Genomic DNA, 14006 nt, shown 5'->3' with positions numbered 1-14006 from the left:
CAGGTTGCTCAGGTGGAGAACCAGCAGCTTAATTTGCTGTCCTAACAGATGGATACGAACCAAGAACCTCACCCTGTGGCTTCAGGAGGAGCTGACAGCAACGAGCATGGCTCGAGATACGGCCTAAAGCTCTCCTGCTGCCCACGGGCCGTGTCCAGCCAGGGAGCAGTGGTTGGAGCAGTGTGGATAAAAGCGGCAGGACACAGTCCAAAGGCAACAGAATAAAGGTGGCCAGAGGTGTTTGAGTTGACTGGCAAAAATAATTAATAATAATAGAAAAAAAAAGGAAAAATGGAAACTTTTGTTTCCCTCCAACAAAAATAAGTTCCAGGCTTATCAGTTCTTCGACTAACACTGGTTTCCCAAATCATCGTGTGGCAGCAGTGACAAGTGAGTCAGGCTTTTTCACACTAGCTTACAGCCTTGCCTTCTACAGCCGTGCAGAAAGTCTTGGTTTTGTATTTTTTTAGTGAATAGAGTCTATTTTGAGTCTGTAGCAGTCTCCCCATGTGCACACTTGCAGTTCACTTGCATTGCCCTGCTATTTTTTTCCCTCTCTCCTTTTTAGTAAGAGATGTATTGATTTTTGTATTCAGTATACAATTACTTTATGGTGTTGCAACCGTGTGTTCTGTAGTAGCAGTATGTGAAAATGCTTTGTGTAGATTAAAATATTTCCTTTAATATAATCTCCTCTCGCTTTCATAGATAAACAGGCACACCGTTGCGGATCACATTGCTGATTTTATTTGTAATATTGCTTTAATATCTATTTCAGAGGATTGTAACCTCCAGAAAAGTACTTTCCACATCTTCACTACCTTTCCTTTCCCTGTTCACTCTGTGTGGATCCAGGCCATCAAAAGTTGAGCTTTTGACTGGGTGAGTTTCAAATCCTCCATGGATTCTGTCGTGTTCACATGGCCACAGAAATTACTGAAGCTTGTTGAAGTTTGAGAGGATCCAGGTATAGATGGAGGTGTTAGAATCATCCCTCAGCAACGCAGGCACAACAATACCTGTAGCAAGCACAGGCGCTGAATTGTTCTCGCTCTGTGTGTAGGGGACTCTTGGGGTAGGTCCATCCCTGCTGGTCGTGCAGTTTCCCTGTGGAAGAAAAAAAAAAAAAAAAAAAAAAAAAAAACGGTGTTAAAAAATGTGCTGAAGTGGGGCAAAGAGAGGTAGGGTTTGTGGGTAAAGTCCTGGCCAGCGGGCCCTGATACCAACAGGCCAGGATTTCTCTCCACCTGTTTGTGTAACACTCTGGGGGGAGTTTTTCTCTCCAGCTTTCTCTCCCCGAACCCACTGGGGCTGACACAGCAGATGCCCATGGGCCATGAGCTCAATTGATGGTGGCCTTGCCCAGCATGCTGTGAGTTTGCAGAGGGCTCCCGATGTGTTGTGAAGTTTTTGTTGATGGCCTGGAAACCTCTTGAAAGTCTAGAAATAGCTGAAACAGTGAACGGAGTTCATGAAAATCAGGTCTTCCTCTTCCATCCTTTTTAAGGAAACCCACATTTTATTTCCTCCTTCATTCTTTACACAGTAGTTTTTAGGTATAAATTATTTTAACATTTTTGTGTGAAAAGTCATATATACATATATAAAGTTATTAAAAGGTTGAGTATATGTTGAGTATAAAATAGTGACTTCTTTGTTTCAGATGTTAGCAGCCCCTAAAAATGAGTTGTTTATCCTCTTGTAAAGTCAGTGCTGTAAAAAAAATAATTAAAAATAAAAGCTGTATTAGATGTATCTTTTATTATTTATTTCTCATTCAGTATGTGATATGGCTTGTGTATACCCTTGTGAGAACGACATACTAAAATGTGGTCATTCTTAAAATCAAGTGACAGTAATTCCTTGGGACCTCGGCAGTCCTGAGACAACCGGCCCCTCACACGTGAGTCGTGTTGGATGTTCTCCTTCACTCGCCAACCGTGCTCCCCACGTAAGCATGGCTGAAACCTGGGGACCATTCTTCATGTGTGCTAGGTGTCACACGGTTGTCAGTATCTGTGTTTGAATCCAGCTGTACAGTGTTAACAAGTGTGTCTTGTGATTTGCCTCAGCCCTCTTCACGATGATTCTGAAACACAATTCCCATTTTGCACTTCAATTTGTATAGAATGATAAAAGCCCTTAAAAGATCGTGGCTTACTGTAAAAAACAGAAGTATTTGGCATCTTCAATTGCATGACTGATCAGATCTGACAACAAAGATGGTGCTTTCATCTAACAGCAATGATTTCAATGGTAATATTTTTTTTTTCTCTCTTTTCTTTTTACTTTGCCAAGCACCTGTGATGGACAATGTTTTGATTTCACCAGTAAAGCAATATACAGTAGGTATTGTGGCATTCTCTCTGTAATCGTTTTGAAGACAGAACTGTCTCTTTCCAACACGTAATGAAAATAAATGCCTTATAACAAGTTTTCTTTGCTTTCTCTTTATGAGTGGATAGGGCAGCAAGGTGAGCAGCTCACTGGGGGAAGCTTCCTCAGCGTAGTTGGTTGCGGTTACTTAAGACCATCTTGTGGCAGCACCACTGGTGTACAAGGCTGGTTTGGTTTGGTTTTGACTTCCAAGACTAGTGGGTAGCCTATTTATGTAACTACTACAGAGCACATCTAAACAGCACTGGGATCCAGGCTGTACTTGAGAATTTATTCCTCGTGCAGCCTTTTTGCCTGACTCTTCCTTCATCACCCTGGATGGGGAATTCAAAACCTCGCCGGGTTTTCAGTCAGGATCATGTTTGGGCTAGCACAGGAAAGCTGGATGTCTCACCCAGCAGTATGACATTTTGCTAAGCAACAGGCAGGTTTGGCAAGGGCCCTCGTGGAAACACTGCCTGCAGATCAGCGCTTCGTGTCATCTCCAAGGACAAGCCGTGCAGCGGGGAAGGTGAGCGGGGCTGTACAGCAGAGCTGCTGCTGGTCGGAGGGCGAGCATCTGCCTGCTGCTGGTCGGGTGCCCTCCCCAGCCCGCAACTCTGTCTTCCTTTGAAGAAATTCTCTGGCTCCCAAACATTTGCCATGACACGATTGTTTATCATGTTTATAGTGGGTCCGTCAAATAACACATTTTCCCTTTTGTTGATTTTGTGAAAGACAAGTTCTGTCTGCTACCACAATCCTTTATGGAAAAAAACTTGTCTAACTTCTTTGGAAATGGCTGCATTTCTGTTGTGGGTTTGTTTTTCTTTGGGTGGGGGGGGTGGGGAGTGGGAGGAAGGGGCTCTCTGAATTCCTTGCCATATGTAGACCTCAGTTTGCAAGGGGCTGCATGGGTAGTACTAAAGGCAGGAAATTAAGTAGAGCATTCAAAGTAAAATCTAAATAGTGGGCAGTAGGTCAAACAAGGTGTTTGCAGCCAGATGAATTCCCTAATTACTGAAATTCTAGTATGTTTTCTGTGGAACAGCTTTGATCTCATTTCGGTTCCTAAGCATGTTTCTACAGGGTTAATGAGTGTGATCTCGTCAGGATGAGCCTCCTGACCCACGCTTGGCTTGGGTGGCTTGTCCCAGCCTGCGCCCTGCGCCCAGGGCAGATTGCTGGCAGTGCCTCGGCCTCGCCATCGCCTCCTCCTCCTGCAGGTGCTGCATGGAGGGGATGAGGAGCACTGCCCATTGCAGCAGCTTTTGACAGCCCCCTGGGGAAGCTCATCGTGTGATACCCACCTCCTCTGTGCTGAGGGAAGTCCACACACACAAACCCAGTCCAATGCATGGGCCGACACAGCTCATGTTTTTAACAGAATACAGGAATACATTGAGTTTAATTATGACCTCACCATCATAGCTATTAGGCACATTCCTACACCCTCTAAAAACTCTTTCTTCCATTCGAGCAGGGGGAATTCTCATGTTCAGAGACTTTCAGGGACAAACCTCCCCAGCCGCAGACTGCCCAGCCCTCCAGCGGGCACCCGGCCTACGCCCGAGGACACGGGCGCTTCTGCTGCGGCACCAGAGCCTGAGGGGAGGGAAAGCACAAGATGGCATTGCCAGACCACGCCTCATGGCTTTCCTCATGACTAGCCCATTTATCAGTTTTTTATGAAAACCCACTCGTGTTGCTTGAGTAACCTGACTTTCTCAAGTTTTTAACCAATGTGGAAGCTCTTCAACCCCCGCCTTGGCCCCATGGAGGTGCCCGTAGGGCTGGAAACACCACTGGGACATGTCATGGTGAGGGGACATCTCGGCTCCCTGCTCCCCGCAGGGGCCAGACAGCCCTGCCGCCAACTGAGACCAAAGCTGGTAAAACAAGGAGCCCACCGCGGTTTTATTTTTCCTTAGATAAATTTTTTATATAGAATATATTACAGTCAGAGTTCTCAGCTTTAATCAAAAGGTAACAAGTTATTGCAATTTTACCCAGTGAGACTACCGGTGGGAGGAGAACTTTCTAGAAAGCTGTCCTGTCATTTAAAAAACAGAAGGAGGGGGAAAAAGAGAGAGAGAAAGAAATAAAATACAGGTGCAGGTCGCACTTCTTGGCTACGGTGGCCCGTCGGGGCGGTTGACATCCGTAGGGGACAGAGGAGCGTGGGGCAAGAAGCGGTGATGGGCACAACACTACTGCGAGGGAGGCAGGCCTGGGCGCCCGCGCGGCCGGCGTCGAGGCGCGGTGCTGCTGCTCCGTCGTACTCGCCGTGAGATCAGGAAGGGAGACCGCGGCGGGGAGGGAAGGGAGCGGCCGCCGCCAGCCCTCAGCCCCGCCTCAGCTCGTGCAGCTTGTGGGCCACGCGCTCCAGCTCGGCCTCGATGGCTGCCAGGCTCTCCAGCTCCTGGTCCTGCAATGAGAGGCCAGGACGAGCGTCAGCCCTGCTGCTCCTGAGGGATGGGAGATGCATGGTGCCCGCCCCGAGCCCTGAGGTGCTGCCGGGGTGGGTTCTGCTCCCTAAAGTGAGGGGGAGCAGGATGGGTGCTGTCAAACAGCACCGGACAACCACATTTAGGCACTGGTGTCACCTCTGTGCCACCTCTCTGCATGCTGTGCCAGGCATCCACAGTCACCTCTGCTATCAAAAGAGGCTTTTTAGTTTGGAAATAAACTTGGACCAGTTTAAAGGCTCATCTGCCCACCAAGGTGGCCTTTCTGTGGTTGCTGCTGCGTGTCTGTGCTGTCACTACTTCGTTAGTGCTGAAGAAACAGCCTTTCCCCCATGCGGAGCTGAGCATGGGCTGGCAAAACCGCCAACCTGCATTGTATGTGGCCAGTGTGAAAAAAAACAACAGGTATATTAAAAAAGGCATTTTTTTCTTCTCATCCCTGAGCTGTTCTCCTCAGGAGGAAAAAGTAGCTCTGCCCCTCCACAGGTCTGGCACCTCCTCACGATCTCCCTGAGGCCCTGATCTAGTTCAAAAAATAACCAAACAGTAAGAAGTCCCCTTACTGGGGGGACTACATCCAGAAGACACCCCCCTGGATGCTGATGGGTGACCTCTGGGTAATGTCAGTGCATAGCTAAGGCAAGAGAGGTGTCTGGGAGGCAAGAGAGCTGCAGGAAACCAGCTGTGCTCCTGGGCACCTGAGCATGGCTTGTCCCAAAGCCTGTGCCCAGCCCCCTGTGGCTCAGATAAACTGGCGCTGGGTCTCAGCACCATGGCAAAACCACAGCTCCTGGCTGCCAGGGGAGCTGCCCAGATACTGCACAGCATCACACAATGCAGCAGGGAATGGGTATATTCAGACATACCTCCCCTCCAGCCATTTCCACTCCACACCCCAGCTCTCTCACCACTGCTGTGCTCCTGGTTTGCCTCCTCAGAAGGTCTGACACTGCTCACTCCATACCTGAGCCAGGGAGAGCCTTACCCTTGAGTTGAAAGGTCTCTGGGACAGAAAACCCACCCCCAGGCTGGTCACCGTGTCCACTGCAGGCCAGCACAAAGGTTCTCTCACATTTTAAGGCTCTCTGGGACAGGGAATGTTTTTGCACTATATATTAAAACAAGAGAAATAAACCAAAGGCATAGACAGGTGAGAACCTCAATAAAACCTAGATCTGGAAAACTAAAAGGTCACCAGACCTCTTCTTAATGTCACAGAGAACCAAGGCTGGCTGCATTAGGCCAAGGTATCCACATCTCCAAGCATAGTTTGGATTCCTAAGTAATAACCAGACAGAATTCATTCTTAAGCCTATGTGCACCAACCTCTGTTCTCCTGTTAGCACTGCCTTCCTCGTCCTTCTTTTCTTCAGGCATGGGAGCAAGCGGAAAGCCTCCTTCACTGCTGTCCTCCTTCGAGTGATGCTTCCGTGACCTTCTCACACCCTCCTCTGGGCTGCTGAAGTCGTACTTGTGGGACCTGAATGCCATTTTCATGGACCTGTCTGGGTCTTCTCCACTATCGTTTTCCTCCATGCGCCTCTTTGATGTCAGCTGCTTGGCCAGCTCATCCATTTTGTTCCACCTCTTGGAGTCCTCCCACTCCCTGGAGGACTCATCCTCCATTTCCTCGCTTTTGGCATCCCTGGGCTGGAAGGTGTCCTCATCCGCCTGCATCCCCTCGTCCTCCAGGCGATGCCTTCCTCGTCTCAGTGCACGTGGCTGCTCCTCCTCCTCAGAGCTCTGCCCATCTTTGCCAAATCCCAGAGCATCGTCGTTACCTGAAAGAGCATTGTACACAACAGTGAGCACAAGCTTTAACCTGGCTGGGCTCCACCTTCGAACCAAGCCTTCAGAGGTGATGCGAGGTGGATTTCCTGACTCAGCCCCACTCCCAGGATTCTAGAAAAGCCCACTCTGAGGTCACAGTGGGGCTGGAGGCAGCAGCCGAAAACCAGGCAGGAAGCTCAAGGAAAAGGAAGGAGTTGTCCCCAGCTGGGCAGCAGGCAGCGAGGCAGCTGCAGGGCCTGTGCTACTGCTGCGCGTGTGCCCAGGGGACAGGTGCTTGGGGGTCTGGGCGATTGCCACGGGGTATTTCTGTAACCCCTGTAACCACCTGCCTGAACTTTTGGGCTTTAAAGCCTCATCAGTCTGTCTCAGCACTGTCAGCTCACCCCAGGTAGGTATCAGGGCGGTGTCTGAGATACGTACTGTCCTCTCCCTGCATCTCCTCAGCCCCCACGTCCTCCTCAGCCAAATCAAGTGACCTCTCTGCTTCAGTAGGGTCCTCCTCTGCAGGAGCATCTTCTCCATCGTCCTCCCGCTCCATGCGCTTCCCCACTGCCTCCTTGCTCTGCTCCTGGCCCTGCCTGGAAGGCTGCTCTCCCTCCTCCTCCATCTCCAGGCTGTCCCTGGGGCCTCCAGGCTGCTCTTCTTCATCCTCTCGGGGCTGCAGCTCATCCTCACTCGGATCTTTGCTGATGTGGTTTTCCAAAGCTCCTTCTCCCTGGGCATCCTCCGTGTCCCTGATCTCATTGCTGTCTGCTTCCTCCTGGTCCTCCTTCTCACCAGGGTCAGCGTCCCGTGGCCTGGGCTCCCTCTCCTCCAGGCTGTTCTTCCCCTCCTTTCTCAAATCTTCTTTTTGTTGGGTTTTCTGTGCTGGTAGCTCAGCCAGGGACTCCGTGGGCTGCTCCTCCTCAGGGTGCTGCCATGCTGCATCTGCAGAGTGAGGAGCAAGAAGCAACACCTCTCCTGAGAGCTCATTTCACAAACAGGGGAGCCTGCGTGTTTCCTAGGGAGCGTCGGCCTTGCTCAGCAATCTGCTTAACCAGCCCGTGGCTCATCCTTTTGCAAGTCACTTCAACATATGCTTGCGCTCAAGCAAGCCGGTGCTCTCACCGGTGCCTGCTCTCTGGAGAGCCTCACAAGGCTGAAGCCAAACATATGCCTGAGTGCTCTGCCGCAGCACACTCCTCGCAGCCATCTCCCGAGATGTCAGCGGCATACTTTCCATGCATGAAACCAAACAGCATGTAAAATGGAAGGATTTAGGGCTGTATGTAACACATATGCAGCTCTCTGACATCCCTATCTCCCAGCCCACCATGCAGAAGAGGAGCCGGCTCTGCTGGATGAGAAACCATCGCACCCCTCAGGGGCATCATCGCCTCCTGAGGTGAAAAAGGGAGCGGGCTGACAACCCGCCTTCCCGCAGCACTGCCTGTCTGCAGCCAGGCCGTGGGAACGTGGGGACAAGGGGACATCCCAGCCGGTGCGGTCTGTTCAGGATGCAGGTGATCTGTGTGTGTGTGGACTGCGTGTCTCCCAGGCTCAGATCGCCCTTCAGAGCCCCACAGCCACACGCCTTGGAAACAAGGGTGGCAGGAGCAGCCCCTCACTGCTCTTGCATCCACCGCTGAGTGTTTCAGCACGGGATTCCCCTGGCTGTGACTCACTGCAAGCATTAAGCAGGAGTGTTGGCAGCAAGGTGGGGGAGATCAGTATCAGCCTGGTGACTGGTTCCTAGAGCTCAGAACTGACACGCTGCTTCAGCTGGTAAATAAGACCGAAGCAAAGAGGGTTGCCTGTGTGTGTCACATCAAAGGAGAGGCCCAAACGAGAAGCAGATGGACACACCAAGGCTGTTAGAAAGAACATCCTTGTTTACAGCCTGGCGTGCTTTTCCCGGGGGGAGGCTGACACTGACCTCTTTGCTTGTTCTCATCATTCTGACTTTCAAGGACTTCAGAAAGTTCATCTTCAAAGCCATTGTTTTTCTTCTGCTGCTGAGTCCTCTCATTGGCACCTGTGTCAGGTAACAAAAGGTAGCAAAAAGCAACATCCCCGCCTGCGTTTCAGAAAGTACAGGTAGCACAATGGCTCTGTGCCCTTTATAATGCTGTGTGTGTTTTCTACAATGTCAAAGGAGAGCTGCAAGGAAAACTGAGACTGGAGGATACGTGAATCAACTGCAGGAACAAAGCCATCATCAAAAACATTATCTGCAGAAAGAAAAAGGTCTCTAAAAGAACTCAGAGAAGCGGGGTTGCTAGGAAAACAGCGATATTGATGGAGAGCTAGGGAATAAGAGATGCTGAATCGCAGTGCATTGAGGCCAACAAAACACCTAAGCATCACAATGCTGAAGGCTAAAAAATGCCTCCTTCCAGATGCTGCCCACATACCTCTGCTGAGGTGAGCACTGGGTCATGTAAATCATTGGATACACGCTGGAGTTACTATAAGCAAAATTCCCCCACACCTGCAGTCTCTTCTTGAAATGCTGGAGCTGTATGCCCTGTGGCACGTTTATATGGTATCATATTAATGTTAATAAAAATGAAAACAAAACGAAAACTGTGCAAGGAGCTAGAGCCGATGAACCCCCTTTTCCCAAACTACTGTACCTTGAGCAGCAATTTCCTGGAGTTCCTTCAGTAAATTTTGGTGGCGAAGGATAGAAATGATTCGTTCATCTGCAACAGGGGAGACTTGGTACAGAGGTGGTCAGCGACAACTCCCCCACCCTCCGGAAACACAACAGAACCCCAAATGCCACCTCCCTCTCCGTTTGCTCTTTTCTCTCCCCTGGCTCCTGGGGCCTGCTGCAGCCCAGTGGGGTCACTGTGAGGAAGGTGAAAGTGTCAGGGACCCCTTGTCAGGCCCTGATTGAGCGTGTGCCAGACTGGGCCATGGGGAGCAAGAGCATCTCCTGCTTGTGTCCTGACAGATCTGCTCTTTTTAATACCCAGCACTGAATCTTCACCCATACCTCCTCGTAGTGTTTCCAGGCATTCCTCACTAATTGGCAGTGGGTTTGGCTTCGATAAAGTATCAGAGATGACCTCTACGATGCACTTCATCACCTAGAAAGAGACAAAATACAAATTAAAGAACTGCTTTGCTATTTTTTTTCCAAATCTATTTGTTACCAAGGCTGGAATGCAGCAGATGATGGCACAGATCCTCTTGCTTTTCTGGTGGAGCCAGAACTGAACGTTCGGTTCCCATTTAACCTAATGCAGGAACAGAAGGTACCTCCCAAAACTGAGAAGTGAGCGAATGACACATAGCAATGGAAAGAGCTTTTTCAACATGCTGCATGCTTCAGCAGAGGATCTCATGACTCCAGCCCACCCCAGAGGCTGGGCACAAGAAGCGACTGAAGGGAAACCGGATAAATACACAGGGAGCTCTGTCCTGGTTTCAGCTAGGATGGAGTTACTTTCCTCCTAGTAGCTGGTATGGTGCTGGGTTTGGGATTTAGGGTAAGAATAATGTCAAGTCAATGCACCTCAACCCTCAACCCACATCTCATAAAAGGACTCAGGGGGAGGTCACAGATAGCAACAACTGGCCCTAGCTCTTAAACAGGTGACCTTGAAATCTTGCAGCCTATTCAAGCTCAGGGCATCCTAGCTGGACTGCAGCCAGGCACTGAGGGCAAACTGTACTCTCAAATGTGGCTGAGAAATACTGCTGTGAAGTCCTAGAGAAAGACAGCACACTCTGGAGAAGTGTTTGACCTCTGCTGGAGTGCAAGCCATCTATTACAGACTGGAAGAGCTGTACATGGCCGTGGGTCATCTGAAATTAAGGAAGTTCGCACACTTTCATCCGAAGCATTTGCTGCTGCCTGAGGCAGCTTCCCAGACAGGATGGACTCTGGGCCTGCCCTCTGCAGAGCTCTTTTCTTCAGTGTGTAACGAGAAGGCATTATTTCCATCACCCCACTGAGGTTACAGGCCTAACTCTGTACCCAGGCAACTGCAGCACCGCTGGTCCCACGGGGATCGCCCAGTGCGGTATGGATGTGGCAGGAGAATCGAGGCCATGGGCACAAGGGCAAGGTGGCACTCTGGCAGGGGTGAAGGCACCCTCACCTCAGCAGGAGCCACGTGGGGTGGCCATTGGTCATGGGGTGGACCCAGTAGTCACACAAGTGAGAGGACAGCATTTGCTACAGCTCACGACAACTAATAGTGCAGCAGTTAGGCTGCCCAGTTCAAACGGATGATTATTCAGAAAATAAATAAATAATAATAATTAAAAAGCACAAACAAACAAAAACTAAGAAAACAAAAAGATACAATTAAACCTTGGGGGTAAAGAAAAAATAAATCAGGCTGAACCTCTTGCTCATGATTTCTGCAGGCAGCCCTGCGAGCCCTGACCTCCCTCGCAAGGTGCCATTCCCAGGGGAGCAGAGCACTGTAGCTGCAGTGGAAATTAAACACAGTCAGCAGTTCTCAGTCAGCTACAGCATTGCTCATTCAAGCAATTGGATCTATCCATTGGCCAGCTAGAATGGGTCCATTTTCACCCTGTGTAAGGAGAGAAGCCTCCTTTTGCAGATCACAGCCATAAAATGCTGAACTCTTATCTGCCTACTGGGTTTGAGGGGATTGCCTGTTGGAATAAAAATGTTGCAGGAAAGGTCTAGCAGAAAGAAAGCTGAGAAATTTCTCTGGTATCTTTCTCCTATGCCACAAACAATCCATTAATATTGATTTTAGATGGCTTAGAGTTACTTTGCTCTACCATTAAGTATAAAAAAAAAAAAGAAAAAAAAGACAGGTTCTGATACTTCCCTCCCGTGTTTCCCAACCTCCAGAGCCACTTACTGCAGCAGAATTTGGTGCAGCTTCAGAAGCAAGCACTTCCTCAGCGTGAGAAATAAGAACCTGGCCCAATGAAACACCTTATAGAGGCTCTTTGAAGATTTCTCAGATGTTTTAGGGTCTTTGTCTGAACACAAAGAAACACATCAGCCACTACAGACATTTGGCCAGCTCTTGGAGGAATTATGCAACTTAAAGAAATGAGGAATGCAATCGTTCCAACACTTCCCAGGACTTTTTCTAAGAGCAAATCCTGCAGAGTGAGGCTTCACAAGGTCACAGAACAGCCAGCACCAGGAAATGAAGGATATCCTTTCCAAATGAATGTAATTAATCCAGTGCAGAAACTGAGGCTGGAATTTTGCCATAGCTGTCCTCTAACTGTGAGTCTGTACGTAGGTCCTTAGGAGTTGGTCCCTACACAGAAATCTCCATAGGACCATGTCCTTCCTAGGAAAGATTTCCCCATATTTAAGCTCAAGTATGCTCAGGCCCTTTCTGAAATGTATGCTTGTAAGTGTGAAACAGTGTCCTTAGAGCACAAGAGTGGGCATACACCAGAGCTGTTGTAAATGCTGTGGTAGTGTTCAGCTCCCCAACGAAAGCCTTGATGCAAGGAAAGCCTGAGGAGCTGCCCAGGGAAGTCCTGCAGGTGCTAACTTCTCATTTCACAGCCCTGAGCCACCCACAAATACAGGTGGCAGAGGATGTCTACAGCAGCTTGGCGGGTAGGAAGAGCTGCGGTGCCCAGTGCCATACCTGCCTGGTGATACCTGTCCCCTGAGACCAGGAGCTCCCTCACTGAAATGTCTCAGGGGACAACGAAGGCGGAAGAGCCTTCATGGCTCCTTCCAGTTGTAGCTAAATCCAAAAGAAAGCTGTGCTCTGATTTTGCTCTCAGCTAGAACCTGTGCCAGTGCAGCACCTGGGGAGGGGACAGGCTTGGGAGAGGAGCCTTCCTTGACGGAAGGACTTCTATGGAGTCGTTCCAGCTTCCACAAAAACTACATGTGTTTTGCTGGGACTTGCCATGGTGAAACATACCAGGAAAGAGATTTCACAAGGACAATTGTGGAATTAATGTATTTTCCCCCTGGATGCCCAGTGAGCATCCTGCTGTGGCCCAGCCCATTGGAAGGGACAAGTGTTGGCTCCAGGTCTCCTCTCCCAGCTAGCAGTGCACAGCCCGGAGCTGGCACCCAGCGGCTCACGGCTCAGCCCCAGGAAGGGCTAAGCAGGCTAAAGGTCTTAGCAAGGCTACAGCTCTCCAGGCCCTGGCACGTCTGACGCGGGATGGGGAGGAGTTTCTCCTGGCACCTGCCCTGCAGGTAACACTGAGCAGGGACACTGTAAATCGGAACCTGTGGCTGAGACTGACATGAGCATGCCTCCCTATTGCTGTCTGAAAAAAATAAAAATAAAAAAAAACGTGTGGCTGGAAGATTTCAGAAAACAAAGAGGTTCAGGAAGGAGGGAGATAGGTCTGGCATTTGCTTTCTGGACATTAATTTCTGTAGAAGTGTTAATTTGAGCAGCTAGATGGTCAGCTCATCTGAAAGCCTACAGGCACTGTAATATTGGGAAGGGGGTGGGGGTCTCTGCTGCAGATCAGCACAGGCACACACACCCCTATCCAAGCCCTTAGCTGCCAAAAGCCACTGGGGAGTGCACATCAGCGTGAAGTGCACCTATGGATGGCAGAGATGTACATGGATGTAGGCACACGAGTCTATAAAAGAAGGCTGAAGAGGTCAGCCAAGTCACACACAGCTTGCAGCCACCCAGCCAGGACGATGAGCACAGATTAGGAACACGAGAGTTGCCAGTTGCCTGTTTTTCAGGAGCACAGCTAAGTACCACACCACACACGTACAAAGGCAGGCAGATGCCCACACACCCCCAAACACACACCGTACCAGCAATGCCCATTCCTGAATCACATCTCCCCCCACTCCGCCTGAGTCACATCCTGCTGGGAGCTTTGAAAAGCCGAAAGTAGGATGAGGAAGGGTCAGACCCAACCTCCATGCCCGACCTCACCGTGCTCCAGAGCAGCTTGTTTGGTCCCTCTGGTACATCCTGAGGGGCTCTCGTCCTGCTCAGGTACCCAGGAGTGAAAGCACAAAGGGTAAATTCTGGTGGGGAGGGAGCTGGGGAGGATGGAGCCCGCTGTAGGGATATCTCATGCAAATCCCTCCAGCTGTCATTTCCCACGGGGTATTTCAGCAGAAGAAGCCAAAAGTCAGCCAGACAGGTGGAGGTTAAACATTGCACCCTTCAACTTCGCTCCCCTCTTTCACTATAGTCTTATCCTTACCTTGGTGTCCCCTTTATTCATGTCGTTTGTCACAGGAAGAGAGAGAGCTGCAAAATGAGGGAGGGCAGAAAGAAAGAGCGTGTTATTTACCACCCCTGGGAGGCAAGCAGAGAAATCCTATCCTGATAAAAATAGGGTGAAATCTGGCCATGGGGGAAGTGGTCCCTGGGTGCAGGTGAGGGAAGGGAAGGGAAGGGAAGGGAAGGGAAGGGAAGGGAAGGGAAG

The 14006-nt window shown here is 49.9% G+C and overlaps 1 protein-coding gene across 1 annotated transcript in view; it reads right to left on the bottom strand.

Moving 5' to 3' along the window:
• Positions 1 to 4269: 4269 nt before the first annotated feature.
• CHGA (chromogranin A) overlaps positions 4270 to 14006 on the bottom strand; it is a 10011-nt gene continuing 274 nt past the window's right edge. Inside the window, exons 2-8 of the mRNA XM_035326842.1 lie at positions 13782 to 13828; positions 9616 to 9709; positions 9251 to 9319; positions 8551 to 8649; positions 7056 to 7562; positions 6171 to 6625; positions 4270 to 4804 (exon numbers count right to left, since the gene is read on the bottom strand). Of these exons, the coding sequence (XP_035182733.1) occupies positions 4721 to 4804; positions 6171 to 6625; positions 7056 to 7562; positions 8551 to 8649; positions 9251 to 9319; positions 9616 to 9709; positions 13782 to 13828 (1355 nt within the window). The 3' untranslated portion in view covers positions 4270 to 4720. The remainder of the gene's footprint in view (positions 4805 to 6170; positions 6626 to 7055; positions 7563 to 8550; positions 8650 to 9250; positions 9320 to 9615; positions 9710 to 13781; positions 13829 to 14006) is intronic.

This window comes from Oxyura jamaicensis, chromosome 5, assembly GCF_011077185.1.
Source record: "Oxyura jamaicensis isolate SHBP4307 breed ruddy duck chromosome 5, BPBGC_Ojam_1.0, whole genome shotgun sequence".
NCBI classification, from domain to species: domain Eukaryota; kingdom Metazoa; phylum Chordata; class Aves; order Anseriformes; family Anatidae; genus Oxyura; species Oxyura jamaicensis.
This window is presented reverse-complemented; position numbering and strand designations above follow the sequence as displayed.